Genomic DNA, 13,612 nt, shown 5'->3' with positions numbered 1-13,612 from the left:
GGCGCACGGCATTGCCAACGAGAGAGGAGGCGCCGGAAAGTGCGCATGATCAAGAGTAAACAGAGAGAGAGAAAGAGAGAGAGCACTTGGTAACCTGAAGTCATCATCTCCACAGCTTTTCACTAAACAACAATAATTATACACTGGAGGGGGGAAAGAACAGCAGCACTGATTCCGTTGCTTTATCACTTAAACAACATATAATGTGTCACTGACACGCGCTGATAGGAAGGTTTGTTTGGGCATTTCAGCACTGGACAGCTCTCTCTCCGCCTGTCTCGTGCTCACAAGCGCGCTTCTGGCATGTGAAATGATCATCCTTCACAGCTGATGGGGGGGGCACCGGCGGAGAGCATGGCGGAGTCTCCACAGCATCCTCCCCACAACTGCTGCTAGCGCCGAGAGCCTTCGAGAAATGAGCATACCGGAGTTTCTACTGGAAGTGTCCATTGTGGTGATAGCCGTTGTCTCGTTGTTGACAAACTTGTCAGTGCTGCTATGTTTCACCCAGAGTGCCGAGCTGAGGTCACACGCGCCCGGACTCTTCATCCTGAACCTCTCCTTCTCCAACATCCTCCTCGCCGTGGTCAACATGCCCTCCACTTTCCTCGGGGTGGCCAAAAGCGCAAAGCCCTTCGGGGACTCGCTCTGTCAGGTGATCAGTTTTGCCGAGACTTTTCTCACCGCTAATACCATGTTGAGCATGGCAGCGCTGAGCGTGGACAGGTGGGTAGCGGTGGTGTTTCCCTTGAGTTACTCCAGCAAGATGCGACACAGAGACGCTTTTCTGATCGTGGCGTACTCCTGGCTGCAGTCTCTCACTTTTTCTCTGACCCAGCTGCTGATGGACTGGGGAGGATACAGCCACACTTACGCCTCGTGTACCGTTCACCTGGCCGGGGAGGAGAAGATGAGGTCCCAGCTGCCCGCCTATGGGACCTTTACGGTGCTCTTTCACCTAAGCAGCTTTGCGCTCTGCCTCCTCATCCTGTGCTTCGCCTACCTGAAAGTTCTGAGAGTGGCCAGGTCCCACTGCAAGAGGATAGATGTCATCACAGTGCAGACTCTGCTTCTGCTGGTTGATATTCACCCCAGGTAAAGTACACTGGAGATTAAACTTTGAGGCTTTTTCTTTAGAAGTTTCTGTTTCCAGGGCAGTTTGACTTGTTTCAATGGGGAACATTCCTGAGTTATTTTAAAATACTCCACAAAACCTGTTTTGTATTATCTACAGTGCATTGTTAACATATTCTCTGTGGTCAAACATGATTTGATCTTTCTGTCTGTTAGTGTGAAGGAGAGATGTATAGCAGAACAGAAGAAGAGGAGGCAACGCGCTACTAAAAAAATCTGCATCTTCATCGGCTCCTTCATCCTCTGCTTTTCACCCTATGTTATAACAAGGTAACACCCTGCTCTGTCACTCACTATTTATTATGCTGGTTAACTTCCTGTGAGAGATGCTTTTATAATAATGGCCCCGAAGAAAATTGAACTATATAACAGTTCCTGTGTATCTGATGTGTCTCTGATACAATAATAGGTTTATACTGACCATATTATTTTTTCATACACCATTGATTATTATTGTGGAATAACTTCTGACAAACATTAGACACAATATCACAAAACCAGTATGCAATTACATACAAGAGCTCTGTAACACTACCTTTGTGAAGTTTCTAATGTCCAACTTTCTTGGAATTTGTGTTAAAGACAAAGACTGTAATGTTGTAACATGCTCCCTATATTTTGTTATCTCATGACATAAAGGAGTGCAACTAAATATAACCTCAAATTTTAAAACTGAGTCAGCACCTCTCCAACACAATAGAATAATAATATGAAGTATTAGTTTAAAACAGAAAATAATCAGCAAACTCCCATGTTGGTGATCCCTTGTTTAGATGATTTCTGCTGAAATTCTTCTTGGGAGGACAGTCTCACTGTAGAAGCTCAATACACCACTCGAAAAAATGTTCACACTTCAGTCTCTGTCGGAGTGTATTTGCAGAATCATGGAAGATTATGCCATATTGTCTGATAATTATGAAATAATGAGTCATAATTATGAGATAGTTACATCGTATATTTTGTTGATGGTGTGAGAGAAATGTGTTTCTATATTCAGTACATCAGGGCCAGCAGGTTTATCTTTGTCTGCTTGTATTCCTCCTGCAGGTTGGTGGAGTTGTTGCCCTCTGTGCACATCCCTCGGTATTTGGGCATTGCCACTAAATGTCTGTCTTATGCCAAGGCTTCCAGTGACCCGTTTGTCTACTGTCTGCTGCGGCAGCAGTACAGGAAGGTCCTGGTCACTGTTATCTGCCGGGTTCTGAGAAAGGAGCACTACTTGCTGTCTGCCCACAGTACAAGTAGCACATTGGACACCACAGATGACAACTGCATTGCCAGGATTACCTGAGCTCAGTGTGCTAATTTTCAAATGATTCAGCGCCTGCACCCCTTCTGCCAAAAGATCAGAGGTCAGGGTCTTTCAAAAGCAGCTGCCCTGCAGATGGAAAAGAGATGGTACCTTGCTCAAGGACACTTAAAGAGAGGCCTGGACAATTGGACTGTTTAAACCACAATGTGAAGAACTGGGAAGACTGTGAAGGACACATAACAATGTACACTCAATGAGACCTCACTGGCGTCTGATGAGTGCCAGAGGCCTTTTCAGATACTACAGACTACTGTTTCCACAGGGCTCATCACTTTGCCTGCTGAGGCATTGCCAGGGATACGCCACATGAAAACCACTAACACTATGTGTATTATTATCATTAAATGTAATGCTTGAAGTAATCTTGAATTTGTCAGGAAGTGGTCTTCATGTTTCAGTGAAAAACTGCAACAGTGTTCATTCTGATTACTGTTTTGAAGCTAATATTAGTTTGTGTTAAGAGTGCCATTTTGAACATGTAAAGTGTAAGAAAATGTGAGCAGAATGTGTGAAGATGTTATATCACCGCAAAAAAATAAAAATAAATAAATAAACTCCACTGCTACAGAGACACAGTGAGTCCACTATATGAATAAAACATCATTAGATGTCTGTGATATTGTTGGACATTTAAAATACAGTTGTGTTATAGCAATGGTCCTCAACTGTTCTGCTTTGTGACCCCCAGTCACATGAGCTGTGAGCATTTCAAAGAAATTTGTCACATTTGAGGTATATAGAGGGTATGCACGTGATGTCACAGCACACGGAAGTCACTGAGGTTACGCCCACTGAGCGGCAGAAAGACTGAGTGGCAGCGTTAGCCAGCAAAGTTTAAAAATGATTTCCAAAATGGGGAAGAGCTTCTGTGCAATCAATTGTACAAACAGGTTTGCGAAGGAGTCAGAGCTATCTTTCTACAGGATACCGAAAGATGAGATGAGATGGATCGCTACAATTCACAGACACAACTGGAATCCAGACACAGAAACCTGGATTTGTGGTTCCCGTTATGTGGTTATGCTGTATTTTTGGTTAAAATCATACCCTTAGTTACATAGTGTATTGGCTAACGTTACATAAGCTATTAACAGTTAGCATCTTTCATTTAGCTATATTCATCATAACTGACACGTTTTTGTCTTAATTTGTTAAAAAGCATCCATGATTATGAACCTTGTGTTCTATGATTTGTTATCTAACTTAAGGTAACTGATGTACCCAAAAGTCACTTAAAAAGTACTTTAGTAAAAGTAAATACATTGTGTTAAAATATTACTTTGAGTCCCCTAAATAAACAGTGCTTGAGTAAAAGTCTCAAAGTATCTGATATTAACTGTACTTAAATATAAAGTATAAGTAAATTATACATATATTTACTCTGTATACTGCAAACTGACCTTTTATCAGCTGATTACCTGCTATGAAATTTAGTTTTGGTTTGTGTTTAAACCTAATGGCTGATTAAATAAATTAATTTTCGTCAAGGCTTCTGTATGCCTTCAGGCTTTGCATTGTGTATTTTCCTGATGTTAAAATCAGGTACATATAAATTGCTACCTGTCAATGTCCGTGGACCAGTTGATTTTTGGTAGCTCATTCAGGTCACTGTCAAGTCCAATTGTCCTTGATTTGTTCTGATAATTCCTATTTTCACCCAGTTTCGCTGTGTCTACCACTGCACGCCATGTTGAGGGAGGTTTGTTTTGCCACTCAGTCCAGCGAAAAGGGGCGTGTCCCAGGGGGGAAGTGACGTAAATGCATATCCTCTATTGTAGAGGCCTTAAGACATTAAATTTAAAAAAAAAAAAGAAAAAACATTTTTTTGATGGTACACTTACTTCTAATAGGAAGAATGGTGCCTCTTTCATTCCTACTCCACGTGTTGAGCTCCTGTTCTTACACAGTGTAACTTGGGTTGAACAAGTATGATCTCCCACAAGAAGTGCGTAATTGAGAGATCACAGGCCCAGCAAGTTCAAAAGTAATGCCAAAGTGTTGATGAGTTAAAAAGACTTAGAAGTCCACTTAAAACAGTGCTCATCTGTGATATCCCCTGAGGAAACTTTTAAAAAACTAACAATTATAAATGGAGTTTGGCGTATTTGCACAGTGACAGCACTTGCAGTTCCAGGAGACAGGGATCATGAGGAAAATACACAGTTTGGCTGTGTTTCAGTTGAGTGAGTTAAGAAGCTCCAGTCAACTGATGGACAGGCTTTGTTTTCTGTACATGAGCTGTTAGCTTCAAGGAGTACGCTGCTTCCAGTACTGGAGCCTGACAGTGCCAGTGTCCTGTACCCAGTGACCTTTTGTGGCTGCAGAGGCCACTGTTGCTCAGCAAAAGTTACATAGTGTTGCTTTAAATCATCTGTTGACCCCTCAGAATGATCGTAGGACCCTCTATGAGATCCTGTCCACTATGTTGGGAACCACTGCCATAGATATTATGTAATAGCCATAATAATAGATGATAATTACACGAATTCTAAAGCGAGGCGATCGAGGCAGATGAAGCTTCACACTAATGGTGCAGAAATGTATTCTTGCATTTAATTGCTGTACAGACTCTATTATGTTAAACAATACAGGCATCTCTCATTCCCACCCCCACCAGCCACGTTTCTTCCTCGTGTTCCCACTCTCTCACTCTCTCTCTCTCTCTCTCTCTCTCTCTCACTCATCACACACACACACACACACACACACACAGCTCTGTGCAGTGAAATATGATCGGCGCTTGCTCGTAACGTACAGCAGTGAACCAGAATCCTGGCGCGTCGTATTTTTTGGGTCAGGGATGCTCCGCGCAGACAAAGGAAGAAGGTTTCCGTGATGTGGGTGGTAATTATCATCTAGCCGAGAGAACGGAAAAGTTGCAGCTTTACAACACACACTGCCACATCACACACCGCCCTTGTCAGGCAGCTTTTACTGCACTACAACTGCAACATGCATTTAGGACTTTTGGTGCTGTTTCTTTTCTGGACGAAAAGTTGTTGGTGCGCCCCGCAGCACGGCTGTGAGCCGGGAGACGAGCTTTTGGGTAAGATCACTTCATCTTAAAACAAATCTGGGTACTGTACCAAGTCAAAGCATGCTGGCCAAAGCGTGATGCGTAAATAGGACTTGAAGTGTGGCTATTTGAAAGAGGGATGCACATTTAAGACTAAAGAAAGGGATGCTTCCGGTTACAATTAACTAAAAAGTTGATAGACCCCTTATGCAGTCATGTGACTGCACAACACACACTTTAATTTAAATATCTATCGAGTCTCAGCTCTAATTTAGAAAATAATCCGTTATTTTTTTCCTTACAAATCTCCTCTCCTGTCTCTCATATCGTCATTGCTTAATTTCCAGAATTAAACTCTGCAGAGACCTCTGGTGTCTCGTAATCAAAGCAATGTTGACGGTGGCTTCATGTTGAAGACACATTGTCACCTGCAACTCACATCAGCCCTGTCATTAACAGTGATTACAGTAAGATTACTGGCTTCGGGACGTGTCTAGCTTTTGAAGATGTCGCCTCCTAGCGTTTTCTTTGTACCCAACTGATATTTTCATACCTCCTGAAGTTTGTTGTTCCGGCATGTTTTCTTTCACAGGAAGATGCGGCAACAGCGTATATGAAGAGAAACGTAGGTGGATTATTTATTTTTGATCAGTTTTTGATTGTAATGAATCACATACATAATGGCAGGAGTACAGATTTTCCATTTCAGGTGTAAAATTCAAGTATATCCAAGTAAAAAAACTGACCAAGATGTTACATCAGGGCTTGGCTGTCCACTTGAAATGTAACCTTAGTTGGATTTTCAGGCCACGACCTGACCTTCAGGGCTGGAAAAACCAAAAGTGTTTGAAATACCAAGTGTTGCTGCAAGATGAAACAGGCCTTCCTCTGCAGATAGCAAGTCTGAGGGGAAAGGCAGCTGCAGCACTCAAGCTCAATCTACAAGGCAGCAGAATTTATGGAGCTTTATAAATCCCATACTGTGCTTTTACTGTTTTGGAACACCAGGTGCTTGTACATCAGTCAGGTCCAGTAATTTTGTAATAGATCACAGTGTTTCTACGACTACTAAGATGTGGCAGATACAGATTTTTCAGCACAAGCCCTAAAGAGATTCAGCTGTTTTCCGCTGTAGATCCAGCAGCACCCTTACAATAAGCTGTATTTTACTCAGTAAACTGTAAACTAAGTAAACACTTCCTTTTTCAAATTTGAGTTACCACCTTCCTATACGTTCTCTCTCCCAACAGCTACCTGTACAGAGATGAACCTGGGCTACTGCAATGATATGGAATATTCTAGGTTGGTACTAATGTGGGCAGGAGATCAGTGTCAGCTAAAAAGATTCACCATACATACATTTAAGTCTTCCTGTCATTCTTTTTATCCCAATTTTCTTTACAAGTTCTTGACAGCATCATGTTTAAATCCTGCTTATAAAACACTGCTGCTCTAGAACCATATTCCCAAACATCCTTGGACACCGGACTCGTTTGGAGGCTGAATCAGGGGCAGAGTACCTCCTTCTGAGTGTCATCCACGGCCTGCTCAATGGAGAGTGCTCCCCTGAGATACGTCTCGTAGGCTGCTCGGTGCTCGCCTCGCCCTGCCAGAATGACAAGATGATCAAACCATGCCGCAGCACATGCGAGGCATTGAGGAAAGACTGCATCCATGCCTTTGAGGCCATCGAAATGGCCTGGCCCTACTTCCTCGACTGTGACCGCTTCTTTGCCAGCGACCAAGAGGGCTGCTATGACCCGTTGGCAGGGCTGAAAGGTAAAAGTCACGCTGTCTTTTTGTTCTGTTTGGACCAGTGCACCTTTTTTACACTGTGAAACAAATGTAACACTCATCCCTAAATCCTGGTATCCCTCCTCCAGCCAGACAAGAGCTAGCAATGTCCAGCCTCTCTCCTGAAGAACCCAGCACCATTATCCAGTTCACCTACACTTCCAACTCCCAGATGTACAGCTTACTAAAGAGAACAGCGGCCAAGTGTTCCCATATCTCTCATGTCTACAGCATTGGACGCAGCACTGAGGGCAAGGATTTGCTGGTTATTGAGTTCAGCAACAACCCTGGACAGCATGAGCTATGTGAGTAAGAAACTGCAGTGTAGCCTTGTGATTACATTACACAGTTCCTCCTGTTGTGTAATTCATAGCCTAAGCAAAATTTGTCCCCTCAGTTTTGCAGATTTTTGTGCAGCTATTAGTATCCATGGCAACAGCAACAGCTTAAACACAGTGGTGCAGCATTAATGTAAAGCAGTCAAATAAATGATAGCAATAACAATACTGCTGGTGAGAGGTCTCAGACATACAGTTGTTTATGGTTATAATGACAATTTGACAATAGTCAAAAATTCCACACAAGGAGTTTTTAAAGGTGCACAAATCAATATTTTTATATCAACCTTGGATCGAGTGATATGTAATGTGAAAAGAGTCACTTGTTGTCACAAAACGACAAATCATCACTAGTGTACATGACCTGATTTGTACCAAGCAGCAGACATAGTTGTTGACTAGCTGGTGAACATTGTGGAGCATTTAAGAGCCAGATAGCCATATGAGAGGTGTTGATGGAGATGAAAATAGAGGTAATAGGGAATTGACTTACACTCAGGTGGCCAGAAACACAACTCTAAATAAAAGCTTATGTTCTTTTATGTGTCTCTTACGTGTGCAAATAGGCAAATGTTTGCTTGTACATCAGCCCAAAGTGGGCAAAGCCAGCTTTAATTATGTTTGGTTCTGTCTGTGAACCGTAGTGGAGCCAGAGGTCAAGTTGGTGGGAAACATGCATGGCAACGAGGTGCTGGGCCGCCAGCTGCTCATCTACCTGGCCCAGTACCTGTGTTCAGAGTACATGCTGGGAAACCCACGAATTCAGACGATCATCAACACAACCCGCATCCATATTCTTGCCTCCATGAACCCAGATGGCTATGAACTGGCTGCCTCAGAGGTAGAGGATAACAGTGACCCGGAGCTCAGCAACCAGGAAGTAAATATTGTTAACAGTCAAAAAAGGCAAACTACCATTATCCGTTGTCAATCCAGTGTCTCTTCAGTCTTGTTGAGCTTGACATATGGAAGTGGAGGACTGAGGTAGTCTGTTGAGGGAGTTTGGAGGTTCTTAAAATACTGAGTTTTTACAATGTTGGTTATGGGTTGTGAAATGGAACATGGTCGAGCAACCTTAGGACAGTGTTGTTGAGACGTAATAAATGAGTGATTCAGGAAAGTTGCTGAAGCACTAACTACTGCTATGACCCAGTCCTGCTTCAGTTGCCAAACTGGATGTCAGAAAGTTCAAATACTCAAGTCCTCCACCTCCTACCTGTCAATCTGTCTGTCTCTCTACATAGTCCTACTAATCTAATCTCCCACTCCCAGACAAAGTCATCAAGCACCCAGTGGTCTCAACATAAAGCAAAATTAGAATGAAAATTTTATAACTACTGTAAATATTTCTAATTTGAGTCTACCAGAGTTTGTTAAAATCCTGAAAATATATTTTTTATGCCAAAGCTGGCAGTGGGAAAAGCATTTGCAACCTATTTTCACTAAACAGAAAGCATAGCACTAATCATCACTTCACTAGCTTGTTTGGCACCTGTAGAGGTCTCTCAGCTCTGTTTATCCTGTTGTATATTATCCTGTACAATTATCTGATAACATGACAAGCCTGAGAAAGATGAACTTCTACAGAGTCATCTCATGAGCCTTTAATACTCAATATAACAATACTGACTCAGCTTTTGGTCAAAACTATTTGGACATGCAGGTCACACTGTAAGGTCCACAGTGAAGATCATCATAGTCCATGTATGCAATGTGCAATCTAAAAAGTGCTTTGTAGCCTGATTTCTTAATGGCAAGTATAATGTTACACACGGCTATTCTCATGAGAGACATTTGATATGCATGGGATTTAGCCTGACAGATTGTCTGATTGCGCCTGCATGAGCGATTCACAGCACATACATGGTTGAAACATTAATGAAAGTGTGCAGCATATTGTGCCTTTTATTCGAGATCAAATTTAAAGTGTATTATGTTGGACAAACTACTTTGAATGTATTCATATATTGTGTATTGCATGTATTATATAGTGATTTCCAGTCATACTTAATGTAAAAGAGTAAATGAAAACCTCAAACTGTATATTTGCACTGTATATGGCAATATACATGATGTTTAGGATATGAAACAGTTTGCATAGTCCAAAAATCAATTTTTGATTGTTTGAATGGATAAATTGTAGACTAAATGCATTTTTGGCTCAATTCTAATACTAATGAATGAATAATGATTTCCTCTTATCATTCCATGTGCTTCTTTTTCTCATGACGGATATATGGTCTTGTCTACATGTTAACAATAGATTTAACACAGATAATCTAACATGTTCCTCCTTGTATTCCTGACTAATATTCATATAATGTACTCATATTTTCTTCACATAATCACAGCTCCTGCCAATGTCTACACACCATCATCATTATCATTATCATCAGTCTAAACAGTTTAACACTTTCTAATGCACCTAGTTGTTTGAACCTAAATGTTTCAGGGTCACTTGTTGAATGGTTGGACCAATGGACGGACCAACGCCCAGAACATTGACCTGAACCGAAACTTTCCAGACCTCACCTCTGTCTTCTATCGGAATCGCCGCAGTAGGCACTACCGTATTGACCACATTCCAATTCCTGACGCCTACTGGTTTGGAAAAGTAAGAGGGTATTAAGTTTTATTAATCAGAATTTTTAGAGAAATATCTGTATTACAGATTTCAGCCTAAACAACCCAAATCTACCTTTGGACTATAGGTGGCACCAGAGACCTATGCAGTGATGAAATGGATCAGGTCATTGCCGTTCGTGCAGTCTGCCAGCCTCCATGGAGGGGAGCTGGTGGTCTCCTATCCCTTTGACTTCTCCAGACACCCTCACGAGGAGAGGATGTTCTCACCCACTCCAGATGAGCAGGTAGGGAGGGAAGAAACATTTGTAAACCGATAGATAGACATAATGCTGAGAAAGTTTGCTTTAACAGTGCATCTGGATTGTAATATTCATGGTCTCAGCTTAATGATGTCCCCATGTTCAGGTCTTCAAGCAGCTGGCTCGTACCTACGCGGATGCTCATGCTACCATGTCAAATAATGACACAGAGAGGTGTGGAGCCTCCTTTTACCGAACCAGGGGCATCATCAATGGGGCACTGTGGTACAGTTTTGCTGGTGGTAAGATACAACACTTTTACTACTATAACTATACACAGAACCATTTATCAGTCCTTTTTTCTATCCCCTCACACTGCTTTTGAGAGACTTATTGTGTACATCTCATGCAGGCATGTCAGACTTCAACTACTTGCACACTAATTGTCTGGAGATCACAGTGGAACTTGGCTGTGATAAATTCCCCTCAGAGGCAGAGCTTTACCCAGAATGGAAGAGGAATAAGGAAGCTCTGCTCAGTTTTCTTGAGTCAGTAAGTGTCTGTTAGAAAGGCTTCCTAACCTGAGAAACAATGACTGTTATTTTCAACTGCTAGCACAGGTGTGAATAATTGACAATGAAAGAGTGAAATAGTAGCCATTTGTCAAGTTAAAGTCTTGGGTTTTCAAAGACAAGGGAGGACAGAAATGGTAAAAATGTCAATAATAATCAGGTACCTAGTGTAGCAGCTGTAGCCAGTGCATTGTGTATAATTAGTCAGTTCAAGACAAAACTATACTATATGGCTGTCAACTGTGCTCCCTGTCCTTGAACAGGTCCATCGAGGGCTAAAGGGAGTAGTTAAGGATGTTGATGGCAATGGGATAAAAGGTGCTACTGTCTCTGTCAGGGGGATTAGGAAAGATGTCACCACAGGTAAATATTATGATGTATGGATACATATATTTTACTATGGCATATTTGTCATTGCTGTTTTCTGTAACTTTTAGGCACGCATAGTGTAGCTTTTAAGCATACGTTGCAAATTTATATGCAATACTAGACATTTAATTAATTTTCTCCTTTTACCATGCTCTTCCATTCCTCTTTGATTTCTTTCACTGCCCCTCTGGCGTCCTTTGCCATTCTAATCTGTTTCTACCTTTCCCTTCCAGCTGAAAATGGAGACTACTGGCGGCTGCTGAACCCTGGTACTCACATCCTGACAGCCACAGCCAAGGGTTATTCCAGGGTCAGCAAGAGGGTTCATCTGCCTCACAACATGAACAAGGCTGGACGTGTCGACTTTATCCTGGAGAAGGTTTTGATCTTTGTTGCCATATTCATGTCCAGTGATTACTATTCAGTGAATACGTGGTCATTAATACATTACCTCTGCTCTCCATCTTCTCCCTCTTCCCCATCCTGCATCCAGGTTCCTGTGGAGCCAGATATCGATGACCACCTCTTCCCCACAGTAGACACATGGGATCGATTTGACCCCTACAACCAGTTTGAGCGCTACGGCGAGCCAGATGTAAGCGAAGACGGGATTGAGCGGCAGGAGAAGCCCTGGTGGTGGAACTACTTCTCCCAGTCTGGCATTTCACCTCCAAACTGGCTGCTGCGAAATGTTTAGACACAGTTTGGGAGAAGTAGGTCTTATTGCACCACTGCAGAGGGAGACTGGTGATGGACAGTCCAATATCCAGTCCCACTGGTACTCTCAGAGGCGTCTATGTAGCAGGAGCTGTGACACTGAAATAAGCAGTACCTAAATAGATTTCAGTGCTTCCTGGAAGGATGTGAACAGGCTTTTTTCCACCAGGTAACATTTAATTCTGGCCTGTGAGTGGAGGTTTGGCCAATATTGCTTTGCAGCTGAAACTGAATTGTTTGAAATAAAAATTCAACCACTGGGAAGTAAATGAGTTATGCTCAATGACCTGCATTTTAAAGAAGATCACAAAAATAATGGTATGCACTTATTTGAATATTGTGATCACAGATTACAATTTCACATGGGACGACAGCTGTATAAAATGAGTTGAGTAAAAAGTTTCATTCAGATTTGACTATTGTGTTACTACATACCACAGGTAATTTCCCTTTATGTTTTAGCCACACTTTTTGGATTATACAAGGCCTAATTGAGTCAGTGAAAATGTCCCGGACCAATTACAGCATCTGATATTGAGCAGCACATTTATGCTTGGGTTAGCAGTAATACTGTGCCAATTGTGAGCAGTATAAATTCTTGCTTTGTTTGTTTTTCACAGGCATGAAGAATAAATATTAAATATTTCTGGCATCTTTTCTTCCATTTTTAAATTAAAAATGATTAAGTAATAGGCCCTACTTTTAGGCCAGAGGCAATTGTAGCCTTTGATCACCAGAGGGCGCCAGAGACGATGTAATGACAGATTGCATGCCAAATTGATTAAAATCACTGTTGGGTATTCTAAGTAATCAGAGTTGGTAATGGGCAATTGTGGTCTTCAATAATTTATGAATTTATGTAGTCTTTTGTTTCATACGCACGCTACCAATGAGATTTGGTTTTCGTTACAGTTTAATTTATTGGTTTTAAAAGCTTATGTAGAATTGAAATCTCAAGTCAAAGCTCGAAGCAGTTCTCAAAAGTCATCAGAGTCAAGTTGCTGCTGCTTCCAAACTCGTTTTTCTTTAATTTTCAAAGTTACCTTGCGGAGGAACACCTCGTCTCTTCATTAAAGGGCCGCAAATGCCCCGGGCGCGTGCTATATCCCTGCGCCGTCAGGTGCGTTTGTTTGTTTGTGATTGTGACCGGTTTCTTTTTAAGAAGTTGAATTGTTTTGCTAACACACTCAGTAGTCAAAATTTGTGTTAAGATTAATGTTTTTTTTTGTTTGTTTGTTTTTTTTAGCTAGCCGGCACATTGCAGTCGTCCTTTCAAATTGGAGAAGATGGACTGAGAGTAGCTATTTAGTATTTGCGTGAGGACACCCAAACCATGGTAGTTTTTCAGACAGCTAACATGTCTCCGTCTGCAGTCACCTCTGAGGTAGGTTATTTCCTTACATTAGTTAAACTTAGTAGTTAGGACAGTTCGAAAATTTAGTGGGCGTATTTTATTTAGCAGCGGCCTTTAATTCGTTCCCCTACCAACGTACTTACTTGTCTTTCAGTGTGTAAAACAGTCCATGTCTAGCATC

General features: G+C 41.8%; 2 protein-coding genes across 3 annotated transcripts; both read left to right on the top strand.

Moving 5' to 3' along the window:
- Positions 1 to 38: 38 nt before the first annotated feature.
- Positions 39 to 2,988, top strand: gpr78a (G protein-coupled receptor 78a). Its single transcript, XM_018664561.2, has 3 exons — positions 39 to 1,095; positions 1,291 to 1,404; positions 2,182 to 2,988. Exons 1-3 carry the CDS (start codon positions 416 to 418, stop codon positions 2,423 to 2,425), a joined length of 1,038 nt encoding a protein of 345 aa, XP_018520077.1. The 5' UTR covers positions 39 to 415; the 3' UTR covers positions 2,426 to 2,988.
- Positions 2,989 to 5,142: 2,154 nt separating this feature from the next.
- cpz (carboxypeptidase Z) lies at positions 5,143 to 12,729 on the top strand. 2 transcript variants are annotated; one of them, XM_018664558.2, is made up of 13 exons: positions 5,143 to 5,492; positions 6,055 to 6,087; positions 6,713 to 6,764; positions 6,919 to 7,241; positions 7,346 to 7,561; positions 8,239 to 8,474; positions 10,047 to 10,208; positions 10,306 to 10,464; positions 10,586 to 10,721; positions 10,832 to 10,971; positions 11,255 to 11,354; positions 11,594 to 11,739; positions 11,854 to 12,729. In XM_018664558.2, the coding sequence occupies exons 1-13, from the start codon at positions 5,399 to 5,401 to the stop codon at positions 12,055 to 12,057; spliced, it is 2,001 nt and encodes a 666-aa protein (XP_018520074.1). In that variant the 5' UTR covers positions 5,143 to 5,398; the 3' UTR covers positions 12,058 to 12,729. The 2 variants fall into 2 exon arrangements, with proteins under 2 accessions (XP_018520074.1, XP_018520075.1); XM_018664559.2 differs by having other exon boundaries at positions 5,144 to 5,492; positions 8,239 to 8,435.
- Positions 12,730 to 13,612: the final 883 nt, after the last annotated feature.

Source organism: Lates calcarifer, linkage group LG5, assembly GCF_001640805.2.
Source record: "Lates calcarifer isolate ASB-BC8 linkage group LG5, TLL_Latcal_v3, whole genome shotgun sequence".
NCBI lineage: Eukaryota > Metazoa > Chordata > Actinopteri > Centropomidae > Lates > Lates calcarifer.
Note: the sequence above shows the minus strand (reverse complement) of the source record. Positions and strands in the feature narration are given on the sequence as shown.